We start from the raw sequence: 25,416 nt of genomic DNA, 5'->3' as shown, positions 1-25,416 counted from the left end.
TAAGAAATGAACTTATATTCTCTCTCTCTCTCTCTCTCTCTCTCTCTCTCTCTCTCGTTTAGGAAAGTACATAACATTTATCCTGGACCCCTTCCAGTACCAGCTAGTGATAAAAAATCATAAACAATTAAGCTTTCGATTATTTTCTAATAAACTATTAGAGAAAGCATTTAGTATCAGTCAGTTGCAAAAAAATCATGACATGAATGATGAGCTTCACCTCTGCTATCAATTTTTGCAAGGCAAATCTTTGGACATACTCTTGGAAAGCATGATGCAGAATCTAAAACAAGTGTTTGAATCCCAGCTACTAAAAACAACAAGTTGGGACACGGCACAGTTGTATCCATTCTGCAGCTCAATAATATTTGAGATCACATTTACAACTATATATGGAAAAGTTCTTGTTTGTGACAACAGATTTATTAGTGAGCTAAGAGATGATTTTTTAAAATTTGATGACAAGTTTGCATATTTAGTATCCAACATACCCATTGAGCTTCTAGGAAATGTCAAGTCTATTAGGAAGAAAATTATAAAATGCTTGTCATCAGAAAACTTAGCCAAGATGCAAGGATGGTCAGAAGTTTTTCAAAGCAGGCAAGATGTCCTGGAGAAATATTATGTGCACGAGGACCTTGAAATAGGAGGTAAGAACTTCTGAATGAGTACTTGCCTAAAACAAAATAATTTACAATAGACCTTTGAAATAAAAAGACAAAATGGTGACCTTGAAAATTTTTTATGCTCTTTCTAATTGGCTAATGATAAAATGTTTTACTCTGATATAACCCTGTATGATAATTTTTTTTTTTTTTTTTTTTTTTTTTTTTTTTTTTTTTTGCTGAGGTGGTAAAACAAGATACTTAATGGTGATAATGAGAAAGAGTATAACTAAGCTGCATTTACTCCTCTTATCTCATCCCCCAGCACCCCGCCCCCCGATACACATTACATTTTAAACTATTCTCATTAAGCAGAAAATTAGACTTCAGAAGCCTATTGGTTCTCATTAGCATGCACTGATCCTTGGCTGGGTCTGTGTCCTAACATCTTTTAATTAGCACACTGCAAATCTAATCAGTGTAATAAACGCTATTAATCTTCCTTTTCACTTATTTTCTCCCAGCACATCATTTAGGCTTTCTCTGGGCCTCTGTGGCAAACACTATTCCAACTATGTTCTGGGCAATGTATTATCTTCTGCGGCACCCAGAAGCTATGGCAGCAGTGCGTGACGAAATTGACCGTTTGCTGCAGTCAACAGGTCAAAAGAAAGGGTCTGGATTTCCCATCCACCTCACCAGAGAACAATTGGACAGCCTGATCTGCCTAGGTAATTTATTTTTATCTGTTATGAAGAGAAGAAGGTACCTCTCTGCAAACTCAGTTTATCACTCATAGCTGTTTACCAAGAGGTAGAGGACACAGCTGCCTAATTGACATAATAACACCCATTTACATCAATTATAAATTATGTAGTTTATAGCCGTAGATACTCTCATTGCATGTAAACATTAAGGCCTAGGTAATTAACTATGCAAGGTATGCAAAAGGCTAAACCAAAGCTTTGCAATTATTTGAAAAAAAGTTTATGCCTATTAAATCATTTGATTCTGAGCATCTGTTGATGTGCTAATGCTTTCCAACACTGCTGCACTATCTTGTCAAGAAGTATTTAGGGATTAAAAAGGAAAGTGTTGCAAAAAAGACACCCTGTGTGCAAATTATATTTCTTGCCTAAAATGATATCTATATTTTCAAGCACAGGTTAGACGTTTTATGGAGTGTGTGATCCTCAAAAACATAGAAAAAAGTTTTCCATTGGAAGTTCATGATTTAAACCCACAAAAAAAAATAAAAGAAGGAAAAAATAGAAAAGAAGAAAGGGAGGAGGGAGGGAGGGAAGGAAGGAAGAGAGAAAGGGAGAAAAAAGGAAAAGCAACAACTACAAACTATTCCTGTGAAACATTGATATTTTATAAAATATTCACTGACTCGTGAGATATACATGGTCACTATTTCAAATATGTTTGAGGCTGGTAGTGACTAAGGTTGTTTTGTATTTCTACATAGGCCTGTACCTCAATGACTGGAGCTTTTAATCGCAGCAGATTTCATTCCCCTTTACTACTTTGAGAAGGCTGTTCACTACCATTCCCTGATTGAACTTCTACTGCCAAAGTTAAATTCCATACCAATGAGTTATTCTCTATTCTTTCTGTATTGACATTTCATCCTGCAGTATCCTTTAGGGTACAATATTCCAAGTTTCTTTGGACAAATGCAGGAACAAATGTTCACATATTTCTGTTTATTCCTTTGACAATGTAGGCAAGCATTTTAGTCTATGTTGGTCTCAATTTTTTATCTTTTAAATATGTTCCAGGTTATTTAATGGGAACTTTCGGGAGCAAAAGTCCTCCCAGGTTTGGTCAGTGTTCACCATCAGTGGCCATTTAAGAAAATGGTCCAAGTGTTCTAGAGATTGTTCTCACTTCTTAGGCTGAGGCCCATTGAGACAATGCCAGAAAGCATGCCTTATACTGGCAGTCAGTTAGGAAAAATGTGTTGCCTTGTAGTTTGTGTCTTTAGCATAGGTTATCAAATACATTTTATATTTTCTTTAAAAAAAATCTCGACATTACTAAAATACAAATGCTCTTTTATTTTTCTTTGCAGAATTATTGGGGAACAAATATGGAACATTTGTGTAAATTTTGGGTAGTTGCTCCACTTGGATACACAGTATTTTCTGGCATATTTATAATTTCTATGAAGATCTAGGTTGCATTTCCCATATATTCAAGCAGTTTCCCTTGCATTTTATGAATAAGATGACACATATTGGGAAGTAAGGCAAATACACTAAAAGGAATATGTGTTTGTGTTCTGTATAGTTATTACTCTTAAAAAATCTAGTTGTAATTCATCCACTCTCTTTTTACTTTCAACTTTTTGCTATTAAAAAATCATTTTTAAATTTCAGTATTAAAGCAGAAACATTTAAATTTATTAGACCAGAAGAAATGGCAGATTCCAGAGTTATAATCTGAGTCCATTTAAGCCCATAGCTAGAGCTAGAGATTTTCACTGTTGGATCCCTCATAAATTTACAAGTCTCCTGTCATTGATGAATGAATAAAAACAACAAAAATCCCAAGCAAGTTTAGATCCACCTAGATAAAGGCAGTACCTTCAGCAGCCTGGATGGTTCATCACGACCTCGGTTACCAGCAGAGGCCAGTGCTGTTCATTACGAGAATTTAAAATGATGGGGCCGACTGTGATCTAGAAAATAATGTGTATGTTTTTTCTTTCAAAAGATAGAAGGTTTATGCAGATCAGAGCAAACTTATATGTGAATTAGTTACATAACAAATAACCTCTGCAGATAGTCATAGCTCAGTTGTATTTCTCCGTATTGAAAGAGCATGAACTATATGTGCAAAGGCAAGACGTACACAAATATTTACCACGTGCCATGTGGTATGTGTGTATGTGCTTATTCTTCTTGTCTTCTTTAGGAAACAGTTTTATGTAGTTTAAATGCAATGTCTTAAAAAAATTAAACTTTTATCATTATAAGAGGAAAAAAGATAACAATGACAAAATGATTGCTGTACTTTTTCCAGGAAGTAGGATTTTGGCACTATTACAGCAAAGAGAAAAGATGTTCTTCTTTTTACAGAAATTTTGCATGTCAGCACACTTTGATTATAAAGCAGAGTTGAGAAGGAACTGCCAAAGTCTGTTTAAGTAATTTAAAGCAATCATCTGCTGTAAGAGGTTATGATAGATTTGTCCTTTTTTCCATGCTCTTGAGAATCTCTCTTTAAAACTATTCTACTCTTATTTTAGGCAAAGAAAACAACTCTACGTTTTTTCTATATTTATGTATCTTGTTAAGATTCTGCTTATCGTGACCTCAGTAAAACATTTTATCTATTAATAATTAGTTAAGATCTCTATAATTACATTTAAATGAAAATTTAAAATAAGTTGGTAGATATGAGGTTTCAGTAACTGTTACTTGGCACTTAAATCTCAGTAGGAAAAAATTGCTGATAGAATGGAAGTTTGAGAAACTCTGAGGGAAAAGTAAGAATTTTTCAGTTATCCCAGAAAAAATCTGGGGTGGAGTTAGTATTTAGAACTGCAGGTTTTAGATATAGGAAAAAGAAAAGTATAAAAGATAATTCAGAAAGACAAAGATAAGAAAAAAAGATAATGCAAGGAGTAAAAGCTCTCAAAATTGGAATTTTGATAAATCAGTTGCAAATAACCTTGATGAATACCACTTCTTAATGGTTTATTTGAATAACAGATAAATAACTTAGTATAATGGTACACGGTATAGGCTCAATAAATGTTATCTGTTGTTATCACCAAATGACATTTAACCTCTGCGATGTCCCTATGTAGTTTATATTGTTTTCTTCATTTGCAATTATTTATGAACATCATGCTCAAGTCTACCTTACCTCATAGGAGCGCTCTTTTGATGACTCACCGGTGAAAAGAGCAAACATACTCTAGAATGTCAAGGTATATTAAAACTGTCACATGGCTCAGGTGAATTGCAGATACCTAATGTTGTTCAGTGACATATTCTCAAATTGAGAAAAGTTGCAAACATGGTCCAGTTGTGGGATATTAAAGTAAAGGGAGATGCCTTAAAACTGGAACTGGGCAAAATCTGTAATACTTTTTTAAAAAGAATATTATAAATTATAACTCTAGAAGTGTGAGCTTGCAGTGAGTCCACATCAAAATTTGATGAAAGATTTGAAGCCAATTGTGAGTAGTTGGTGTGGAACGGGAATACAGAAAGGAAAATACTAAGGTCCTTTAATAACAAATAATAATGCTCATTAGATGCAATCCATGTTAAATATATTAACGATTTCAATATTCCAAAGTAATCTTATAGACATTGTTTCATGTCATCATCACCAGGATACTCTGGAGGACAGTGACAGCTATTATTTCGTCACTTTTACAGATGAGAAAATTCTCAGGGTGCTAAATACCTCATCTAAGATCATGGAGGTGATAAAGGAGAAAGGCAGGTCTTTAACTCAGGTTTTCTGACCATACCCATGCTTTTCCCCTCAGGTCTGTCGGATACCAGAGCCCTTGAGACCTTTTTTCATTATCCCAGCTGACAGGGGAGAGGAATTCTTTGTATCTCAGTTCTACAAAGTCAGGCATGATGTGCATGTGGGCAAGATCAGGCAGCATGGGCCAGAGGATCATACAGTTGGCTGAATTTTTAGCTTCAAGATAAGATATTATGAATGATAATATTAATAATTATTTGAATATGTGCCTGCCACTGTGTTGTTTTATGTATATTAGGTTATTTAATTGTCAAGTATTTTTATTCAATTATTGAATAATGAGGTTCAGAAACATGATTTAACTAACGCAAGTCATACAGCTAGATAGTGGCAGAACCAGAAGTTGATGCCAGATCTAACTTTAATGCCTACCTATAATGACTGTCACCTCAGAAAAAAATGCTCTAGAAATGGACTGGAGACCTTGACCACTATTTTTTATAAGATATGTATTACTGATTCTCAAATGCAGTTGGGTTTAAGGATAAGGGTAGAGCTAGAGGTTCACATTAGAATCTTGTGTGTATTTTTTTTAATATAAGTGAACTTTTTATTTTAGAATAGTTTCAGATTTATAGAAAAATTACAAACATAATAGAGAGCATTCCTGTATACCCCCTCCCACAGTTTCCCTTATGAACATTTTACATTAGTGTGGTATATTTATAAAGATTATGAGTGTTATTTTGAAAAAGCTCATTTGAATATTATAAAATAATTGTATATTCGAAAGCTTAAAAGTTTACATAATTCAGACAATAGTGAAGTTTAACAACATCCTCTCTTCTGATGAGGATTTACAGAAGATATAACTTTAGGAACTCCTAACTGGAGGAAGTGGGGGAAGGATATTCTACAAAGAGGTACATCAGAAACTCAGGGATGTAAATAGTGAAAATTTTCTATCTAATATAAGGAAACAGCAGTTAAAAAGTGAAAAATAATGATTTTGATGTTCATCGGATTTTCAGCTCAGCACAAAGCTAAGGTGGTTAGATAATATAATGAATGCTGGAAACAGAATGTGAAAGGATTGAAAAACAACTTTAATGAAAATGCAAATTATTGTATTTAGATCTAAATATCAACTTTGTAAGAATAGGATGAGAAATGTGACTCAGCAGAAAAGGGTTTACAGCAATAGTTCTCAGCCTTGATTGCTCATTGGAACCACCTGGGAGGCTTTAACCGCTTTGCATACCTTGCCCTACCCTTAGAGATTCTGATTGCATTGGTCTGGGGTGCAGGCTGATGGCTTTAAAAGCTCCCTAGGTGATTCTAATGTGCAGCCAAGATTCAAAGCCTCTAATTGAAAGGTTTTAGTTAATGCAGTGGTTCTGATTCCATTATACTGGAATGGGGCATTTATTTTTTTAAACAATCCCAGGTGATTCTAATGCGCATCCAGGGTTGCTGATAATCTCTGGGATATCAGAAAATTTAAAACAATAGTGATATTATTTCAAAAATCTGTTGCTCCTCTGCTAGCAGGAAATAGTAATAGAAGCATGGTGTCTAGGGACAGAAATTAATAATTCTCTACTTTTCCAACTAAAATAGTACACACCTGGTTGTGCCAAGTCTTAAGAGGCAGATTGACTAGTTGAATTCATCCAGTATGGCAAAGGCTAAACAATGTATCATCTCTGACACACAATTAGAAAATGGCATGATAGTTGTCTTTACATACTTTGAAAGTGTTGTTATGTGGAAGAATGATTAGACTTTTTTGGCCTGTGTGTTTTATAAAGGGTGGAAATTAAAAGGAGGAAAATTTCACTTCAATATGAAAACTAGCTTTCTACTAAAATGGGCTTTCTGAATGCTACCATTGGAGTTATCCAGTTAGAAAATGTGTAGTATCAAATTACCAAAGGAGTAGATTTTAAGTGTTCTCACCACAAATAACTGATCAGTATGTGAGGTAATTGCATAATATGTTAATTATTTGACTTAACCATTCCAGAATGTATGTGTATTTCCAAACATCAAGTTGTACACCATAAATATATCCAATTTTTATTTGTGAATTAAATAAAAGCAACTGTGCAATATCTTCAGTAGGATCTCGGGAGCATTCCTGTTTATATGTATCTTCCAACTTTGAAGCACCTAGATTGCATTGTCCATGAAGTCCAAGTCCATGTGCTGTGTTCCTTTTTCACACCAGCAACAGTGGCTCAGTGCTCCGAGCAGAGTTGGGCCTTAATAAACATTTATGGAACATATGAACGCTGAATTTACATGTCTGTATTTTATCTGTGAACCAAAGACTGTGTCTGAGATGCAGAGTGAAGATAGGCATTTGTACCAATTCAGATTTATTTTTAATCTTACTTAAGATATACAATTGTTGAGCCACAGATTAATTATTTTGCCTCAAATTATATGATTATCACAATTTCTTATTTAACTTCTCAACTGTCTTGAAGATAGTTATGTAGAAATGCACACACACACACTCACACACACACATCATGAGCTTCACTCCATTCCATCACACCTTCCAGAGTACACCACCTCCATATCCAACCCCTCTCCCCCTTTTACAACCACCTTCTCTTTAAGATCACCCAGTGTTCAGCCCCAGTGACTGCAGCAGGGCCTGGCTGTTCATTTCACTCCATCCATTGCTGCTATCCTCTGATCACCATGGGTAATCAAATGGCATGCCAGCCTGCACCAGTCATTAAGATGACCCAAATTAACAGCCTGGCCATGTCACAGTACATTCATTCCACATATACAGACAAGGCCTAAGTGTGAGGCAGAAACCTAGATATGCTTATTTGTTTTTGCATTGTAACATGCATTATTGATTGTCATGAGCTGCTTTAGTGCTTTAAATCTGCAAATGAGAATCATCCGTCCCTTATTAGAGCCAGAATTGAGAACTGAGAGCAAAAGAGAACATGTATATGCCTTTTTTAACCATAATTTTTTATTTGTTATTTACCTTCACAGTTGTGTTGTAAAAGATTTTAGCTCAAGACATTCCCTGGCATCTCACTTAGAAGGGATACTTAACCAAAATAGTTTTGTATTCTGAAAAGAGAAAGAAGTCTTCCCTAGCCAGGTGAAGAATGTAGTGCATGCTCTGAATTGTGAGATCGTAGAGGGAATTTTGTAATCCAATTTCCTAGCGTATACCGGTCAGTAAAGCTCAGTTCTTAACAACTCACAGGCAGCCTTATCTTAATCACAGTTGCAGTTGTTGGCACCTTGCGGTGCCTGGTGTAAATTTTATCTCAAAATATTTGCGTTCTTGATGGCCATTTTTCGACAATGCATTCTAATAATTAGAGTCCTATTACCTGCTAAATGTTAGTATAAATTAACAATCCATTATACACAATAAGTTTTATAAAACATTTACAGATAGAGATCTTCTTTAATTAAAATTAACTTCCATGTGAAAGCCAAGTGCATTAATGACTCACAATGACCTTTTATTACCTGCAGTCCCCTGTTTTGGCTGGATGATTGACAGCTTGCTGTTTGGCTACCATGTTGAATTTCAGCTGACAAGACTTTTCATTTTAACTCAATTTGCCCGCCTATCACAAGCTGGTGGCAGGCCAGACCCAAGTCACCCAGCTTTGCCTCAGCAGCTTGCTCTAGTTCTCATTAGTACGCATTTATTCAGTGGAAATTGGAAGACAAATGCTTGAAGGCATGTGAACTAAGTATAGCAAATTAGGTTTAAAGACTGAATATTTATAAGTATATGGAAAGTTTTTTTTTTAATTCTAGAGCGAATTGAGAACTGAGTGCTAGCTTTGGTATAAAAGAAATTAAGATAGAAGGGGGAAGATTCTAAGAATAACAATACTATAAGCTTTTTCTTTCCATTTTGGAAACATGTAAAATCTCTCTGACAACACCTTATCAAATAAAAACCTGGCTTCTCTTTCATGGAGTGGTTGCACAAAGAAGTTTAGCACCTCATGTGTGAGAAGGGGGAAAAAATGAGGGTCATGTTCATTTGTTGCTTGGTTATCCCTTGGTATGCTTTAAATTGCCTTGTTTGTTCGGCACTAGCACAGAAACAGATGTTGCTCTACCGTGCAGGATAATTTACTGTACCTCCTGGTGCAGCATGGAAGTCCTCCCAGGGCCCAGCTGGTCTGTCAGTGGCACTGGCTGGTGTCTGCTCAACTATGACAACTACAAGTAGAGGCTGCAATTTTTTTATTGTGCAGTTGTCATTCTTCTCAACGTATAGCTCTGCCTGCATTTGTACTGGGGCTGGTGGAAAAGCTGCTGGCTTTTGTGTCTGGATGTTATTCTGCAGAGCCATGTAAGCTCTACTCTCCATTGTTGATAATAACGCAACTCATTACTTTTGTCGTCTAATGATTATCGGCATGATCGCTCAGAGCGAGAGCCAACCTCATCTCGCACACATAACTGGTACTGGAAGGTAAAACAGATTTGTCACTTACGATCTGACCGCTAAGCCACACTTTGCGCTCCATTATTGTGATTAACTTCTACATAAGATATGCTTGCCCAATTGTCATTTGTGATACTGCGGTGGGCGCAAGCTGCCATGCTTCCCGAGAGCACATCAGCCAATCAGATTTGACCATGTTATTCGGACTGTTACATGCCTGCTCTGTCACAGCAGCCATCCCACAATTATTTTGCTTTTGTGTTTCTTCTTCCCACACCCCTACTGGACTTGGGTGAACAGCATTGCTACATATGTCAGCTACCATTTCACACCACAAGCTAAAATGATGCTGTGCTATTGTTGCTCCAACAGAGCCAGCAGCAGTACATGGGAGGCCGACCCTTGCTTTTCACCACAGAAACGTTGGTCCTTAGTGCCCTGCCAGCTGAAATCCATCGTGTCAGGTGCCTTGTGGCTATCTGCAGTAGACCCCATGCTCCAAAACCAAAGTTCTTTTCTGGCCTCATCACCAACAAACCGATTTGACTCTGCCTGATTATAATAACGAAGGCAGTCCAAGAGAATATGCACTGCCTCACTGTACGTCACATTGAATCACCACACTGGCCACAAAAAGCTGACCGCAGCCTCATTTCTTTAGACAAATGCATGCTTAAGGAAAAACCTCCTGGGAGAAAGCACCCAAAGCTACATGATAGCCTTATGCAGGCTGTGCATAGATTTAAATTTTACTGAAATAACATTTATTTTTGGCTGATGCAAGCCCTCACGGATGGGCCTGCCTTTAATAATCTAATAATTGAGTACTCTGTGTTTCAGAGCTTTACCGAACACTGAGAAACTGGGCTGTGTGTGTGTGTGTGTGTGTGTGTGATTTCTAAATTGCAAGTCATAAACACGACCATTTGTTATCATGTGAAGGGGGAAAAAACTCCATTTGGGGCTTTTTTTTCACATTGCTGATTAGAGAGAATCAAGCTTTATATTCTAGGACCCATTCACGCTGGTGGAAACATAGTCAGTTTTGATTATGAAGGGAGAGATGCAGACCTAGACAGGAGCTACACGCTGATATGCATGCTATCAGAATGATTTATGCAAATTATGCATATTATTCCCAAAGGAATTCCTCCTCAAACTGCCAGGATAAATTGCCGGAAATTAGCCATAAAATCTGTCGTGCTAGGAGCAAAAGGTGAAGGCCATTGGGAAAGCAAGGACATTCGGCTTCTGGAATCTTCCAAGATATGATGGTGCCTGTTATTCTCCCTGGATGCTGAGGAAAATGTGGTTTTCTTCTGAATCCTCTAAAAATGTTTTCCTTTTTAAAATTTTCCAGCAAATGTTGACTCACATTTTATTTACAGCTAGCATAAAAGAAATTAAGTGTTAAGCTGTCTCAGAAAGCACTACTACAATTACTTTACTATTAACTGCCTAAGTGGTTATTAAATGGCTAAGCCTCGCTTTAAAGCATCAGAGTTCTAAAGGTTTGTGGAATGACTCACCAGCTGTGTATTTTAACTGGGATATGGTTTTAATTTCAAACATGTATACCCATAACACAACATTCCTCTCTAGCAGGATCATCCTCTCCTACAAAATCTTAATGACTTTCTGCCCAGGTACAACACTGATGCCTTCTACCTGTGAGATGCCCCTAAGCCTTGCTGGAACCAGACCACCGCCCCTGCTCACATTCTGTGCAAAGCCACCCTTGGCTCCCTCTTGGTGCTCAATGTATGTGATGAAGAAACAGTATCCTTTTCAATCAACGCTATTAGTCATGAGCTTTTATTGCAAACTGAGAGCACTTTTCAGGAACAGCCCTATCTTAATAAGCTATCATTTTTTTTTTCCTTCAGAAAGCACCATTTTTGAAGCTTTACGACTGTCTTCATATTCAACCACCATTCGTTTTGTTGAGGAGGATTTGACTCTCAGTGCAGAGACCGGGGACTATTGTGTGCGAAAGGGAGACTTGGTAGCCATCTTTCCTCCAATCCTACATGGTGACCCTGAAATCTTTGAAGCTCCGGAGGTAAGTAAACATCAAGCCTATAATTCTTAGATCCTGCAGGCACATTCCTCTTCCATCCCTCTCTCTTCCTTTTGCCACTTTGTCCCAGAAGAGGAAACAGACAGCTTGATGGCTTCTGTTTTTCCTCCTAATAAGAAAGCTTTCCTCTTTACTAAAGTGTTCCCTAAGGATATCTTTGAAAGGTTTCATTATCTATAAAGAGAAATATAGCGATGAGACTAAATGCTAGTTGCTTCAAATGAAATGGACATTGCGCCTTGGCCACTATTACATTTTGGCCAAAATTGTATTTTGCTTGGTGGAGAATTACTGAAAACCATGGAGGGCTAGCTAAGGTGGCTTAGAGAATAAATGATGATAACTATTTTGCTAAGTGTTTCCAAAGTGAGGTTGACTGTTCCAAAGTCAGATAGTATCATTGCTGTAGTTAAGCCCATATACTTTTCCACCTCTTACAAAAGGTATGTGCCCCTTCTTGATCAATTAGTATGGCATTATGAACTTTGAGACTGTAAAGCTGCTGCTCATGGGTGAAGCTCTGAGGGTAATTGTGTCATCTCCTTGTGTTTTTTTCTGAAGCTGGAGTTAATGAATATCAAAGACTGGAAATTAATCCACCCTGGTTCATCCCTTAATACCACTTCAGATATTCACCACCTGCATGCAAATTGAATACAGTCCTATTCTGCCTGTGTTTTTCAGGAAGTAATGTTGCTGCAGCAGTTTTTGTGTGTAAAATGCCTTTTTTTCAAAGGGAAACTTTGCTGCTCTTTTTGAGCAATTCATAGGTGGACCACCTCTAAATCTAGTTGCTAAGTTAGATGTTTTGCATCCAGGCTGAATTACAATATTGTTGAATTTTGAAAATTAACAATAAGAGAGCAGATTCAAATACAATTAGAAAATTTGCATTTATTTCAGCAGCAAAGGTGAATGACTTAAGTGTGGGGGAGTGTACATGTAGTTTCTGTGTGTTTCAGAAGGAGGGGGCATTGTGTGAATGACAATAACAAATAGGTTGTAGAGTATTAGCAAGTGAAGGAACATTCTGCAAACAACAAGCTTTATCTCCACTTTTGTAAATATCGGAGGACAAAATTATATACATAAATGGATATTCAATAAACAGGGCAAATGAATAGCCAATATCCAATATCTGGAAAATATTTTTAATTTTTATTTTTATCTACAATTATGCATTTATTTAACTTCAACTTACTATTTTCATTATGTAATTATTCCACTAGTCATTAAGTTTATTATTCATATCATGATGGTAAAATTAACGTTAGTGTTATCAAGAAACAATAAATGTCTTTATATCACTATGCTTTGGACTCCTCTTATTTCCTACCCTCATGATGGAAAATACCTTGATTTAGACTTTTAGGAACTTAAAACTAAAAGTTAAAAATCGAAAGTATGCTAATTTATATTTTTTTCTTTTGGAATACTCAATAGCAATGCCCAGACTTTACATAATAAATCAAATAGTAATCAGAAGGGCTTGCCTCATACAAAATCTGTGGCAGAACAAAATTGCAATATTGTGAATACTGATTTAGCATCATTAGAGTAGCTTTAACTTGAGTTGATGAACGCTTTCTATTATTTACTAGATTTAACATTAGCCAATTATCCCTGACTAATTTTAAAATAAACTAGCTAATTTATTGTCACACCATTGTTTCCTTGAAATTAGTTGGAGAATGCTGATAATTCCTGGCACAGAAAAAAAATGATATAGCTCACAACCAGTTTTGTAGAACTTGGGAAGGTCTTATTCATTCTATAAACATTTTCTGAGTGACTACCACTCTCAGACATATCGATTATTCCTTTGTTTCTTAACAACTTCATATGGCAATAAGTAGATGCTATAGATGTCCTTAAAATAGATGCCCATCCCAAGCCACCATATACTGACAGTAAAGAAAAGGAGATAGTTCTAGAAAAGTCTACCATGAGCCATTTGTTGCTGAGAGCATGGTTCAGGAGCTCATCAGAGACACATTCATCACTACCTGCCTTTTGTATCCAACACACCTTGAATGAGAAAACCAAGCCTCAGATGTTGATTACAGGCAATAGGTGTTAGGCCAAAAATATAAGGAAGGCAGATACAGGGATAATTATTCTTGGAAGACAGAGAGACAAAAACCTCAGCAGAACATAGATTCTCCCAGCCCAACAAGGCATGGTTTCAGAATTTCCAAGCTCCAAAAGACTAAAATTTGGCATTCCAAAGACAGGCCGTGGTCTTCCATCATACTTGAGAGCTATTGGATCTGCATCTCCCTATTCCTGGAATGCCCCTTCTTATTTGTGCACCCAGCAGGCTCCAAATTACTCCACAGGAATCACCTAATCACCTCTTCATTGACAGTGTGCTGATTTCCACCTCATTCCTCAGAGAATTTGCCATTGCTCACACTGTGGCCTGTGTGTACCCTTGTTGTGGGGTATAACACACAGTATTTTGCAATTATTTATTTACTTGTCCTTGCTTCCATATGCTGTAAGCTCTAGAAGAGGAAGGACTATGTCATTCCCATCTCTGTATTATCAGTGTCTAGCACACAGGAGGCTGTACACATAAGTTGAATAAATAAGGGGATGCTTGGATAGATAAATGTACTTAAAGTGAAAATATGCTTCAGTTATAATTTTAAATCAGGACAGATATTGCACATTAACATATGTACTGGGCCTAAATAGATCAAATAAAGAAGTGATTTGTGTATAAATATAGCAATAGTATTGGGAGTGTTAAGTACTGTGGCAAAAGGAGATGCCAGGAGACATCTAAATAGGACCGCTGGCTACTTCTGAACTAGCCTTCAGCTCTTGCAAGCATTTAGACCTAGTTTGGTGAAGTCATTTTGATTTTTTATTTAAAAGAACCTGAAAAAATAGACTTTTGGGTGAAGGTCTGAATTTTTAAATATTTGGAAAAATGAAGTTTAAAATACAATATGGGATAAATAAAAGGTGTTTTGGGACTCAATTGAGCCTATAAGCTGCCAACATGTACCCTCTATATTAGGAATTATTCTTTCCCTGAATATTGGTTGCTTAACTTATTGTAATGTTAGCCATTCAGGTGGCTCAGTAGTAAATAGTGATGGTTTCTTTTCAGCCACACAAGATACAGAACTGGAGCTATATAGAAGCTCCATAGAGAAGACCAAATCTAAATCTGTTCATTGGCTTTCCTAGGTCCAGAGGTGCTGAGGGATAAAGGGAGACGTGGTGACATTGTGGGGCTCATAGGGAGAAAAGATCAGACATTTAAGGTGACAATGCATTATATAACCATGTAGGTAAAGAAACATGGTGAAATAACAATGTAATTCCAAAGCCTTTGGAAGATCCCCCAAAAGCTCTGAAGATGAAAGATCTTCTTTGTTTAACCTAATGCAATTCTGCCCTATCTACTTCTTAGAGTTGTAGAGATAATAAAATGATTAATAAATTTGAAAGCCCTTGAAAAAAATTCTAAATCACTAAAAGAATTGTGGTACCAATTATTATTTTGATTATTGCCACTGTTCTTAGAATGACATGACAGATGAGGAGGTACTCTCAATAAATTTTTATCTGTATTGCCAAGTGGAATAGAGATTGTGCAACTAGTAGACTTAAAGGAAACAAACACATATCAAATATTTACTATCTAGAAATCACTTTGATGGGTATAGTGAGTGATAAAGAAATAAAAAGGCCCCTTCCCTACAAGCTTGCTGTATAGGGACTCACATAGCTAATTTCTCATAGTCAGGTGCTTCCTATTGAGAAAAGGTTTTTGCCATACCAACAAATTCACAATTCTACTTACCATATTGGAACTATCAGTGTGCTGGTAAACCAGGGCTCTGAGCCCTGATTTGTAGTGTTTGTCAATTTTCATGGTATAAACTACCCCCTTGGCCAATTTCATGTTACTAATGTGAAGACCCTAAACACATAGTCAGGAAGAGATGTGCACACTCTGACAAGCTGGTCAAACTGTCTGCAACACACTGCCAATTTGAACCCAAGTCATGAAGATAAAAAGGGACTTCTGTACTCTGCCATCTTGCCTCCAGGGGCAACAGTGTAGCCCCTTAGCCATCCATTCAAAACACTGACTTTTTTTTTATTATAAGAAAATCATATCTTTTGTCTAATTTATTTTCCCATACCCAAAATTATGAATTGAGTGGATTCAAGACATGATCCTATTGTGTGTCACCTACTTCAGCAAGACCATGTTTTATGCCTTGTAACTTCAATGCTTTACATACAGGAAGTGCTCCAAAAAAATCTGTTGAACTGAACTAAACATAGTATTTGGAGAACACAAATTAGGGTGTTATGCAATCTTCCTTTGTCACGAATACCAAAATCTTTTCTCTATCCAGAAAATTGTGTCCTCTATCCAAACTTGATTTCTAGCGCTTCAATATTATGCAATTTTCTACTATTTGTAAACACTGAATATTCATCGACTCATCATACTCTACATATTTATTTACTCATTCAATATCTATGTTTTCTTCAAAAGCTTGAAAATGGTTTTAAAATATACTTTTTTCTCATGTATTTATTCATTAATTCAACAAACATATATGGAACCTCTACTATGGGAATAGCATTGTGTTGAAGGCTTTACACATACAGAGATAAATAAGAAAATGTGATAGCTCCAAACTCCTAGGCTCTACCATCTCCTGAAGGTTAGCTCTGTCTTTAGCTTGGTAGCAGTTCCAGACATCATAGTCACACATGATGAGGTCCAGAGGAGGAAAGGTAATCAACCATTTCTTTTTGTTTTATTTTCTTCACAAAAAGGGGACTTCTCCTAGATGTCCCCATAGATTTTCCCTTGTAGCACTGACCAGATTGTTTCACAATTCTATCCCAAACCAGTCAGAGACCCGAACAGTGCGATTACCAAGATTAGTGCCTAGACACATTTTATCCAGAAGAACAATGTTGAGGAGTCAACTGCAACTATCATTAGAGGAACAATGGGGAACTTCCGTGTCTTATACCTTCTCTTGTGATTTTTCTATTCTCATCCATTTAATTGACTATCTTTAATTGTGAAGCACCATGCTTATTATGGTCGCTGTAAAGAATTTCAATTAGCTCGATGAATTCCAAGATTAAGTTTTTCCAAATGAATGGATACATCTTGAGCTTCCTGTATGTTTGTTCTGTGTCACTGTGACCCCAGAATCTCAGTGGTGAAATTATTATACCCCGTCCCTTTTCAGCTAAAACAAAACTATATCCCTAGCAGCTGACACAGGCCCTTCTTAACATTGGTTCTTGCTTAGGTTTTCCATGCCTAGGCAATAAGGCAAATTGCAAATAAATTTTAACTCAAAAATATATTTATGCTCCTGCACCCTTTGAACTTGGTGGTGGTCACAGAGCTAAAGACAGCGGCCATTTCCATTTTAGTTTCATAAAATAAACAACCGAATAGGAATTTCTAAGATGTTTACTATGAGAAAATTGAATAGAATGTCATGGAAACTAGAGGGATGGTGTTACTCGTTGAGTAGAAATTTGAGGGCACTGAATATAAACACTAGCTGAAGGTCATGGGTTAGGAGCACTCCTGCATCATGTGTTGACCATGGGCCTCTCAGAGGTTAGCACATTCATTTTCACAAAGAGGAACCTGAAAACCACGGTGATTTCTAGCTTATGTATGATATCAAGACACTAAAAAGTCATAATCCAAGCTAAGTTTTCATTTTGCATTTGCTGGCTTAACTAGTGGGGCTACAGTGAGAGGCTTCCTAACAAATCATATCATAGCAAAGCTCACTTAAACTGATTTGGGTTAGGCAGGGAGCTCTTGGATAGAGGGCCAATCTCCTCAGATTGGTCAGCATGAAGGAGGAAGCAGCAGGACTAAGCTCAGGCAAGCAGGCCTGAGTCCCAGGAATGGAAGAAGTTCACCAGGAGAGAGTTATATTTAGTAACTCTATCTCCAGTGACCCTGTATGTCAACAAAGGGTGTCCTTGTTCATTGAGCATTGATTAGATACTGTTTGGATACATCCCAGAACTATGGTGAAATACGCATTTTAAAGGGCTCAAAATATTTATCAGGAATTGAGCAGTTATAAAAATGCAGATAAATTTTGCCATTATCATTGCATCCACTTGCAAGTTGGAAGGAAATGGGAACTACTTAGAATTTTTCTAAGCTCAACTACTCTTCAAAATAAGTATTCTACATAAATAAGGACAAACCCAATACTTTTAAAGGAAATGGTTCACTGTCCTTAACAACACTGGCTTTGAGTGAGAAAATTAAATCATTTGTGATGAATTCAGAATCTATCCACATATTGCAAGATTTTCACCTTAACCTGAAATGCTTTGGATCTGACCTACTTTTTTGCATTTGACTTCATGTAGTTCATATCAAAGTTGTATGTGAGCAAGTCTAATGTTAATGAGCACCAACTACAGGAAATACTTGGTCGTTTCCATGCAAGCCACAGACATTAATTTAATCAATGGCTTAATTCACCATAGGCTTAAATAAGGTCACTCCGTCCCCTCTAAGAAATTCAAGTGAGAGTTGAACCATAACCCTTTGGCAGCAAGGCAAAATTAAGAGGGCAGGCCCAACACCCTAAGTAAAGCAGTCCCATGATTTCCTGTAACAAAGTAATATAACTTATTTATGAAAATACATCAGAAACACCTGCCACCCTAGAGTAAACCCAAAAAGAGCTGATTTTAATAGAACTTTCATGGAAGAAATTAACTACAACATCAAAAAACAAACATTGATTTTGTGGCTTAGCTCCTTTCTAGTGTTTTACCTGAATCTTATTATTTTATATTTGTTTATTCCAAACATCAGCACTGGATCCTAAACTAATAGTTTTCATCTATCAGTAGCTGGTGGGGAAGGGATAAGAGAAACTCAAATTAGGAATCCACAGTTAGGCACCTCCTGTGGCTAGTTAGGATTCATCAGACGCGGGTAACAATGGCGGTCTCACCGGAGCCCTTGCCTTCTATCCAACATTGGTATAATCAAGTGCGCGTATGTCAGGACGCACCTTAGGGAGCAAAAATAGAGATATTGACACTATACTTGGGAAGCTCAGCTTAGGAGAAAAATACAAGCGGAGAAAAAAAGTCATACAGCTTTTTCATATTTCACTTTGATATGGCGGAAGTAATTTCCTAGTAATACTTGAGTTTTTTGAAAGTTCATACTTAATTTGCACCCAGTCAACTTTTTCTGGTGTTCACCTGATTAAAAGGAGCTTTTTAAGACAGGCAGAGAGAGCTAGCAACTTTGCGGACTTGAACTCAAACTATCTCATGTAAAATGTTAATTTTAGCACTGTATTCTTCTTTACAGGAGTTTAGATATGATCGTTTTATAGAAGATGGTAAGAAGAAAACCACCTTTTTCAAAAGAGGGAAAAAGCTGAAGTGTTACCTAATGCCATTTGGAACTGGAACCAGCAAATGTCCAGGCCGATTTTTTGCACTTATGGAAATAAAGCAGTTGTTGGTTATACTTTTAACTTATTTCGATTTAGAAATAATTGATGATAAACCCATAGGACTAAACTACAACCGCTTGTTGTTTGGTATTCAGTATCCAGATTCTGATGTTTTATTTAGATACAAAGTGAAATCTTAGAGAAGCTAAAAGGGCAGAAAACAAATCTATCGAAATTACCCTAAACATCCTAAGCTCATCTATTTCTTTTTAATTTCTGCCAATGTAATTGCTTTATTTGTTTAAAAAGTGTTAATTTCTATTTGATCTGATATCAGTCCAGTTTGTCCTTAGTCACAAAGCCTATCATAATATAAAACAGGATGGTAGCATGAAAATGGACATCAAAATCAACTTAAGGGTAAGCTCCAAACAGGGTTGTGGTTATTTTTTTAGTTTCTCCTTGTGATTTTTACGTGTTATAATAAGTGTACCTTCACACCAATAGATTGGGCACTGTGGAATTTAAGTCACTCAAATTATTCTCTAATATGTAAAATTACACTTCGAACTACTAGAAACTTGTGCTGGAAATGGACACAGTGTAACAAAGTCCAAATTCTCACAGAGGAAGGAAATTAAATTTCCATGACTTGCACTGGATGAAAATGTTCCCTTCAAGTATAATATCAATAATACCTATATTTCCAGGATATGTGTGCATTAAATGAGTTTTTTAGTAGACTAAATGCTTCAACTTCACTTCAGTATTTAATCATGCTTAAATGTTCCTCATTACTTTGTATACTATGGCTCGATAGAACAAAATTTCTTGTCATTTAAGACCTTTCATGTCCAAGTTAGATACTGATAAGCTTTAATGTATAAGAAAGCACAGAACCTATTATATATTCAGAAATTGCCCTAGACATTAGTATTAGGTTTATTATGGGAGCAAATGTTGAAATAACTACGGCATTGATTATAGCATTTGGCTTTAGTATACACTATAAAGGTTATGCAAACATTGCAATTAATCCTTTCCTAAATGCTTCCATGTATATAAACTGAGAAGCTAGATGTAGTATTTGGTTTTGATGTCTCACCTTTTGGATTTGGAGTTTATGTGTTCTATTTTGAATTACAACATCATGTTATGCAGTGTAATTTCATATGACACATGCAGCATTGTGGTGTGAATAATTCAAAGATTTTTTTTTCAATTGAGACAGTATCTGACTGTGTTGCCCAGGCTGGTCTCAAATCCTGAGCTGAAGTGATCCTCCCGCCTTGGTCCCTTGGGAACCTGAACTACAGGCATGTACCACCAAGCCCAGTGATTCAAAGATTCTGATATCAGAGTACCATATGAATGGCATCTGACATAAATGGTGATGCAATATATAAGCAGGCAAGGCAGGTAATAAAGTCCAGTTAATTCATGCTTCATTAATTGGAATTTCTAATATTTCAGAAATTTGCTACTGTTTTAAGGAAACTGACAATATTTACAAAATATTTATTTAGTAAATAAGATAGTATAGTATGTATTTTATCCTTCCTGAAGTACATGTTCTGAATGTTCCTTCAGTGAAGGTCTGCTGGTGCAAATTCTATTTTTGCTTGATTGAGGTGTCTTTATTTTTACTCTCATTCTTGAAAGATGGTTTTGCTGGATGCACAAATCTAGATTGACAGTTATTTCCTCACAACACTTTGAAGATATTGCCCGTTCTTAAGGCATCCATTCTTGTTACTGGGAGGATAGCCGTTAGTGAGTTTAATTACTCAATAGGTAGTCTGTCTCTTCTCTCTGGCTACTTTAACGTGTCCTCTTTGCCTTTGATGTTCTTAGTTTCTTTCTGTTTCTCATGCTTGCATGTCCTGCTACTTCTTGAGTCTGAGCATGGATGTCTCCCATCAAGTATGGAATCTTCTCAGCCATTCTCTCTGTGAATATTACTGTTCTCCCACTGTATATTAGGTCCCCTCACTCTACCTACATCCTTTGATCTTTTCTCACCACACTTTGTATCTACAACTTACGCTCCACATAATTTCTTTAGATGTCTCTTCCAGTTTCTTCTTTGAACAGTGTGTCTAATCTTCTGTCCAACTCATCCATTGAATTTGTTTTTTCCTTCTTTTGGCTTTAACTTCAGGTTCATAGAGTTGAGTGATCATTCTGCTTATACTCTTTAGTTCATGATACACAATTATAGTTGGTTCTAACAAGGCACCTCTGGCTTTATTTACTTTTTCTGTTTTGTCCCTAATACCCACTTTCATATCCTTTCCTAATATCATAGGCAAATATTCTAATATGTTTGATGTATGTCTTGGTATGTGTCTGTTTTCATGTAATATATATTGAGTACCTATTTTCTGCAAGTTTTATCCTTCCAAATTTTCTTATGAAGTACTGTCATTTTAAAGATATATTCATATTTCTGTAGTATATACATAGTATACAATTATATTTAATCTATTGCTTCTAACTGCTGCATAGCATTCCATAATGTGCACACATTTTGTTTTGATAATCTAGTTACCCAGTGATGGACACTGTCAGTGGGACAGTTGTTGTGGGAGAAAGGCCAAAGCAGAACTTAAAAGCTCTTCTGTCACCTATCCTCACACTACTGTGCCTAACCATCTCAGCCCTGGGCTGCTAAAAGCCTTGTCCCCAAGCCCCACCCATACACACACACACACACACATTTATTCCATGATAACTTTAATTCTCCCTCAGATGTTCTAAATTTGTTACGTCCCATCCTCAGAGCCATCCAATCCTCTCCATTCTGTAGAGTCGCCAAGGTTGATTTTGAGTCAGAGTGTCAGCCTCCAGCTTGTCAACCTTCACGTTTTCCATTCCACTGCGTTTGCTAAGTTCAATGATTACCTTTTTCAGTTTTAGAATTCCCTTTTGTTCTTCATATATGCTGGTTATTTTTTATAATATCTTGTACCTTTGTTATAAACTCAACATCCTTTTTCATTTCTTTAACTGCATGAAGCAAACATTTTAGATTCTGTATCTGATATTTCCAAATCATTGGTGTTTTGTGGATCTAATTCTGTAGTTTATGTGTTTTTCTGTCTCTGTTACCTGGGATGGCTTGTTTACTGAGCCCATGTTCTTTGGATTTTTATCTCTGAAAAATCTTTAGACCTAGATTTAAAGTTCATTTCTCAAGAGAGAATTTGTATTTGCATTTGTCAGACTGCTGATACTACTACCAAACTCAAATCACCTTAAAATTTCAGCTTGATTATCTGGGAGTGGGGAGTATTGTGGTTTCTAGCCCTAAATCAGGTAGAATATAACCCTATTATTAGGAATAGAAAGAAGACATATTTGGGGGTTCATTTGTTTATTTTTACATAGAGCTAAGATTGAGACGGGCAAATATACTGACAGTTTTCTCTGTGGAGCAAAGTTTCTTTCTAGTTCACCTACTAAGTATGTTGTCTCTGCAAGTTCTTGGCTTTATGCAAAGGCCTTGGATTTTACACACACACACACACACACACACACACACCCTGGGCCCTACGCTTTAGTCCACCACAAAGCATAGTCTGTCCTTTTTGTACTTGGATGTCTAGTTTGCCATGTTGCCTGAAGTGGAAGTTCTACCATATTTTTAAATTCAACTTAGTGGTACACTTTTGTGATGTTAAGGCACAGAGAACACAGGAAATTATTCCATTCTGATTTCTGCTTATTTTATAATTGGAGATGTGTACAGGAATTTAGAAATGTAAAGTAAGAATAAATGAAATGGTTGAGAAAAGACTATATAAAAGGAATGAATAGTAGAACCAAAACAAAACATTGAGAGTCTTGTGACAGGCTTAAATCCAGTAACTAAATAGTGTTTACAAACAGAAAAAAAAATGTCCTGGATAAATCAGTTAAAAGATGCAGATTCTGGCTGTGACATAACTGGCTTATTATTAAACAATTTCCCTCTCAGTGCTTCAATGTCCTCATTTGAAAAATAAAAATAATAAGGCCCTTTGACATCAGGGTTCATTATAAGGATTAAACACAGTAACATGTATGGATTTATGGGATAATGCAATATACCAATGCAAAATGTAATGAAGATACTTAAACAATGTTGTGCCTTTAAAAAATTGCTCTTATGTATTGTTAAAGGGAATCGTTTTTTATAGTCATTTGTTAATTCATTATTCATTTATTCAACCAAACATTTATTGAGCATTTTCTCTGTTCTAGATATGATTGATGCTAGACACTGGATTGCCCTTCCCCTTCAAGAACATACTATTTGTTAGGGAAAACAACACATAGGAAACCAATTTATTATAAATGCAGTTGTAAGTGATAAATTCATCTCTTTAAAACTATTTTAAAATTCTGATTTATCACTAGTTCTAACTAGCCTTCCATCAAAGTAATGGTCTGTAATAAGAAATCACTATGTATAATTATACACAATAAAAATATCTACAACAGGTATTTTGATAACATGATAATTAAAACCAAATATAGTCATTGAGGCTCCAGAATATTTTAAAACTGTATTGTATATTGTAAAATCCCATCTTTTTTTTTTTTTTTTTTTTTTTTTTTTTAGATGGAGTCTTGCTCTGTCACCCAGGCTGGAGTCCAGTGGTGTGGTCTCAGCTCACTGCAACCTCCACCTCCTAGGTTCAAGCAAGTCTCTTGTCTCAGCCTTCTGAGTAGCTGGGACTACAGGCACCCCACTACGCCCGGCCAATTTTTGTATTTTTAGCTGAGACGAGGGTACACCATATTGATCAGGCTGGTCTCGAACTCCTGACCTCAGGTGATCCGCCCGCCTCGGACTCCCAAAGTGCTGGGATTATAGACATGAGCCACCGCGCCCCATCTTTTCATTTTTATAGCTTCACCTAAGTTTTTAATTAAAAGAAATAAATAATTAATACCCAAGATATTGTTTTATATCAATGACCAACAGTAATGAAATGCTCGGTTAGCAGAAACTAAAGCCCTGAAGCGATTAAGAAAAAGCTACCTGTCACTAAATCAGCAATGCTTATAAGCAAGCTAGAAGAAAACTTTTATCTGCTTTGTTTTGGCTTTCCTGGCATACTTCCTTATTTCATCTTCATTTTATAATTAAGTTTTGGGTCACAAGACTAAGGCAAAGGAGTTTCCATACTGAAAAGCTACATTTTTTAATGCTTATTTTATCATAAAAAATAATTTGGGTAACACTTTCTGCAAGCAACTTCTAACTTAACAGTAGAAGTTTAAAACTGTTCGAAGATCAAAGCACAAAATTTATCTAGGTTTTGATCCTAGTATAAAAGAATGGCAAAAATTATGTGAACAAGAATTACATGCCCTTAGAATGTGCACTTTTTAACCTGTTAAATTTGCCAGTCTTGCAAACTATTATTTACTTGCATTGCGTAATTAGATATTCATTTAACATACTCAAGAAAAAGTTAGCAAGCCAAGATGACATTGTAGCACTATTTTAAATTATAATGAATGATCACATAAAACTCTTTAGTATTTATCTAAAGTAATTATTACTCTACTTCATTTGTTTATCTAAATCAATGATCATTGATGTTTGAACTTTTTGGCTTAAATGTTTGTTTATACTACTTGCTAGAGTAAGATAAATTTAATACATTAAAAACTCTACACAATTTAATATAAGTAATAATTTGTCAATACTTATGTTTTAAAATATTTTTAGAAAGGAGTGCTGTATATTATTAAAACAATTTTCTGAAATTATTTGTTTAATATTATCTTTGATTTTAAAATGACATATATGTGGATTTACGATGAATCAAATTGTCCTAAAAGATGTCAGGTAAGAAATGCAAGTACTTTGCAAGTCTAATACTTAATGTTCTTTTATGTACAACAAAAATTTAATAAATTAACTTTCAAAGCAAGGATGACTGATTGTGTCTCTTTATTGTCCTGCTAGGAATATGTTGGGTAACAGAAGATTTGATTACAAAAGAAAATTATTTGGAAAATAATTTTGCTCTCTGAATATCTCCTCATCTCCATTTTCTGCCCCCATACACATGTATTCTTATCATCTGATACTCTCCTGAAAGTACCTTAACTATTTCAGAGTATGTTTCAATATATTTTAACTTATTATTTATTTGTAAAATAACAAACTCAAAAAATATCACTAAGTTTTTAAATGTTTATTCTAGGCAGGCTGACCTTGCTAGTTTACAATTCTTAATAATCACTATTAGTGTGGACAGAAGTATAAGCACAATAAATGGGAGAGAGTTTTTCAGTAGATATAATCTTTGTCATCAGCAGATCTCTTCACTTTACCACAGATAATGAATAAAGCTGAGT

At 35.9% G+C, this 25,416-nt stretch overlaps 1 protein-coding gene across 3 annotated transcripts in view; it reads left to right on the top strand.

Moving 5' to 3' along the window:
* Window positions 1-24,986, top strand: part of LOC101022119 (cytochrome P450 7B1) — a 203,822-nt gene extending 178,836 nt beyond the window's left edge. The window contains exons 3-6 of one of the 3 annotated variants that reach the window (XM_003902809.5): window positions 63-650; window positions 1,130-1,336; window positions 11,406-11,581; window positions 18,969-24,986. In XM_003902809.5, the coding sequence (XP_003902858.4) occupies window positions 63-650; window positions 1,130-1,336; window positions 11,406-11,581; window positions 18,969-19,256 (1,259 nt within the window). In that variant the 3' untranslated portion in view covers window positions 19,257-24,986. The other 2 variants (XM_017962056.2, XM_017962058.3) reach the window with 2 other exon arrangements.
* The last annotated feature ends 430 nt before the right edge of the window (window positions 24,987-25,416 follow it).

Source organism: Papio anubis, chromosome 8 (genome assembly GCF_008728515.1).
Source record: "Papio anubis isolate 15944 chromosome 8, Panubis1.0, whole genome shotgun sequence".
Taxonomy (NCBI): Eukaryota; Metazoa; Chordata; class Mammalia; order Primates; family Cercopithecidae; genus Papio; species Papio anubis.
Note: the sequence above shows the minus strand (reverse complement) of the source record. Positions and strands in the feature narration are given on the sequence as shown.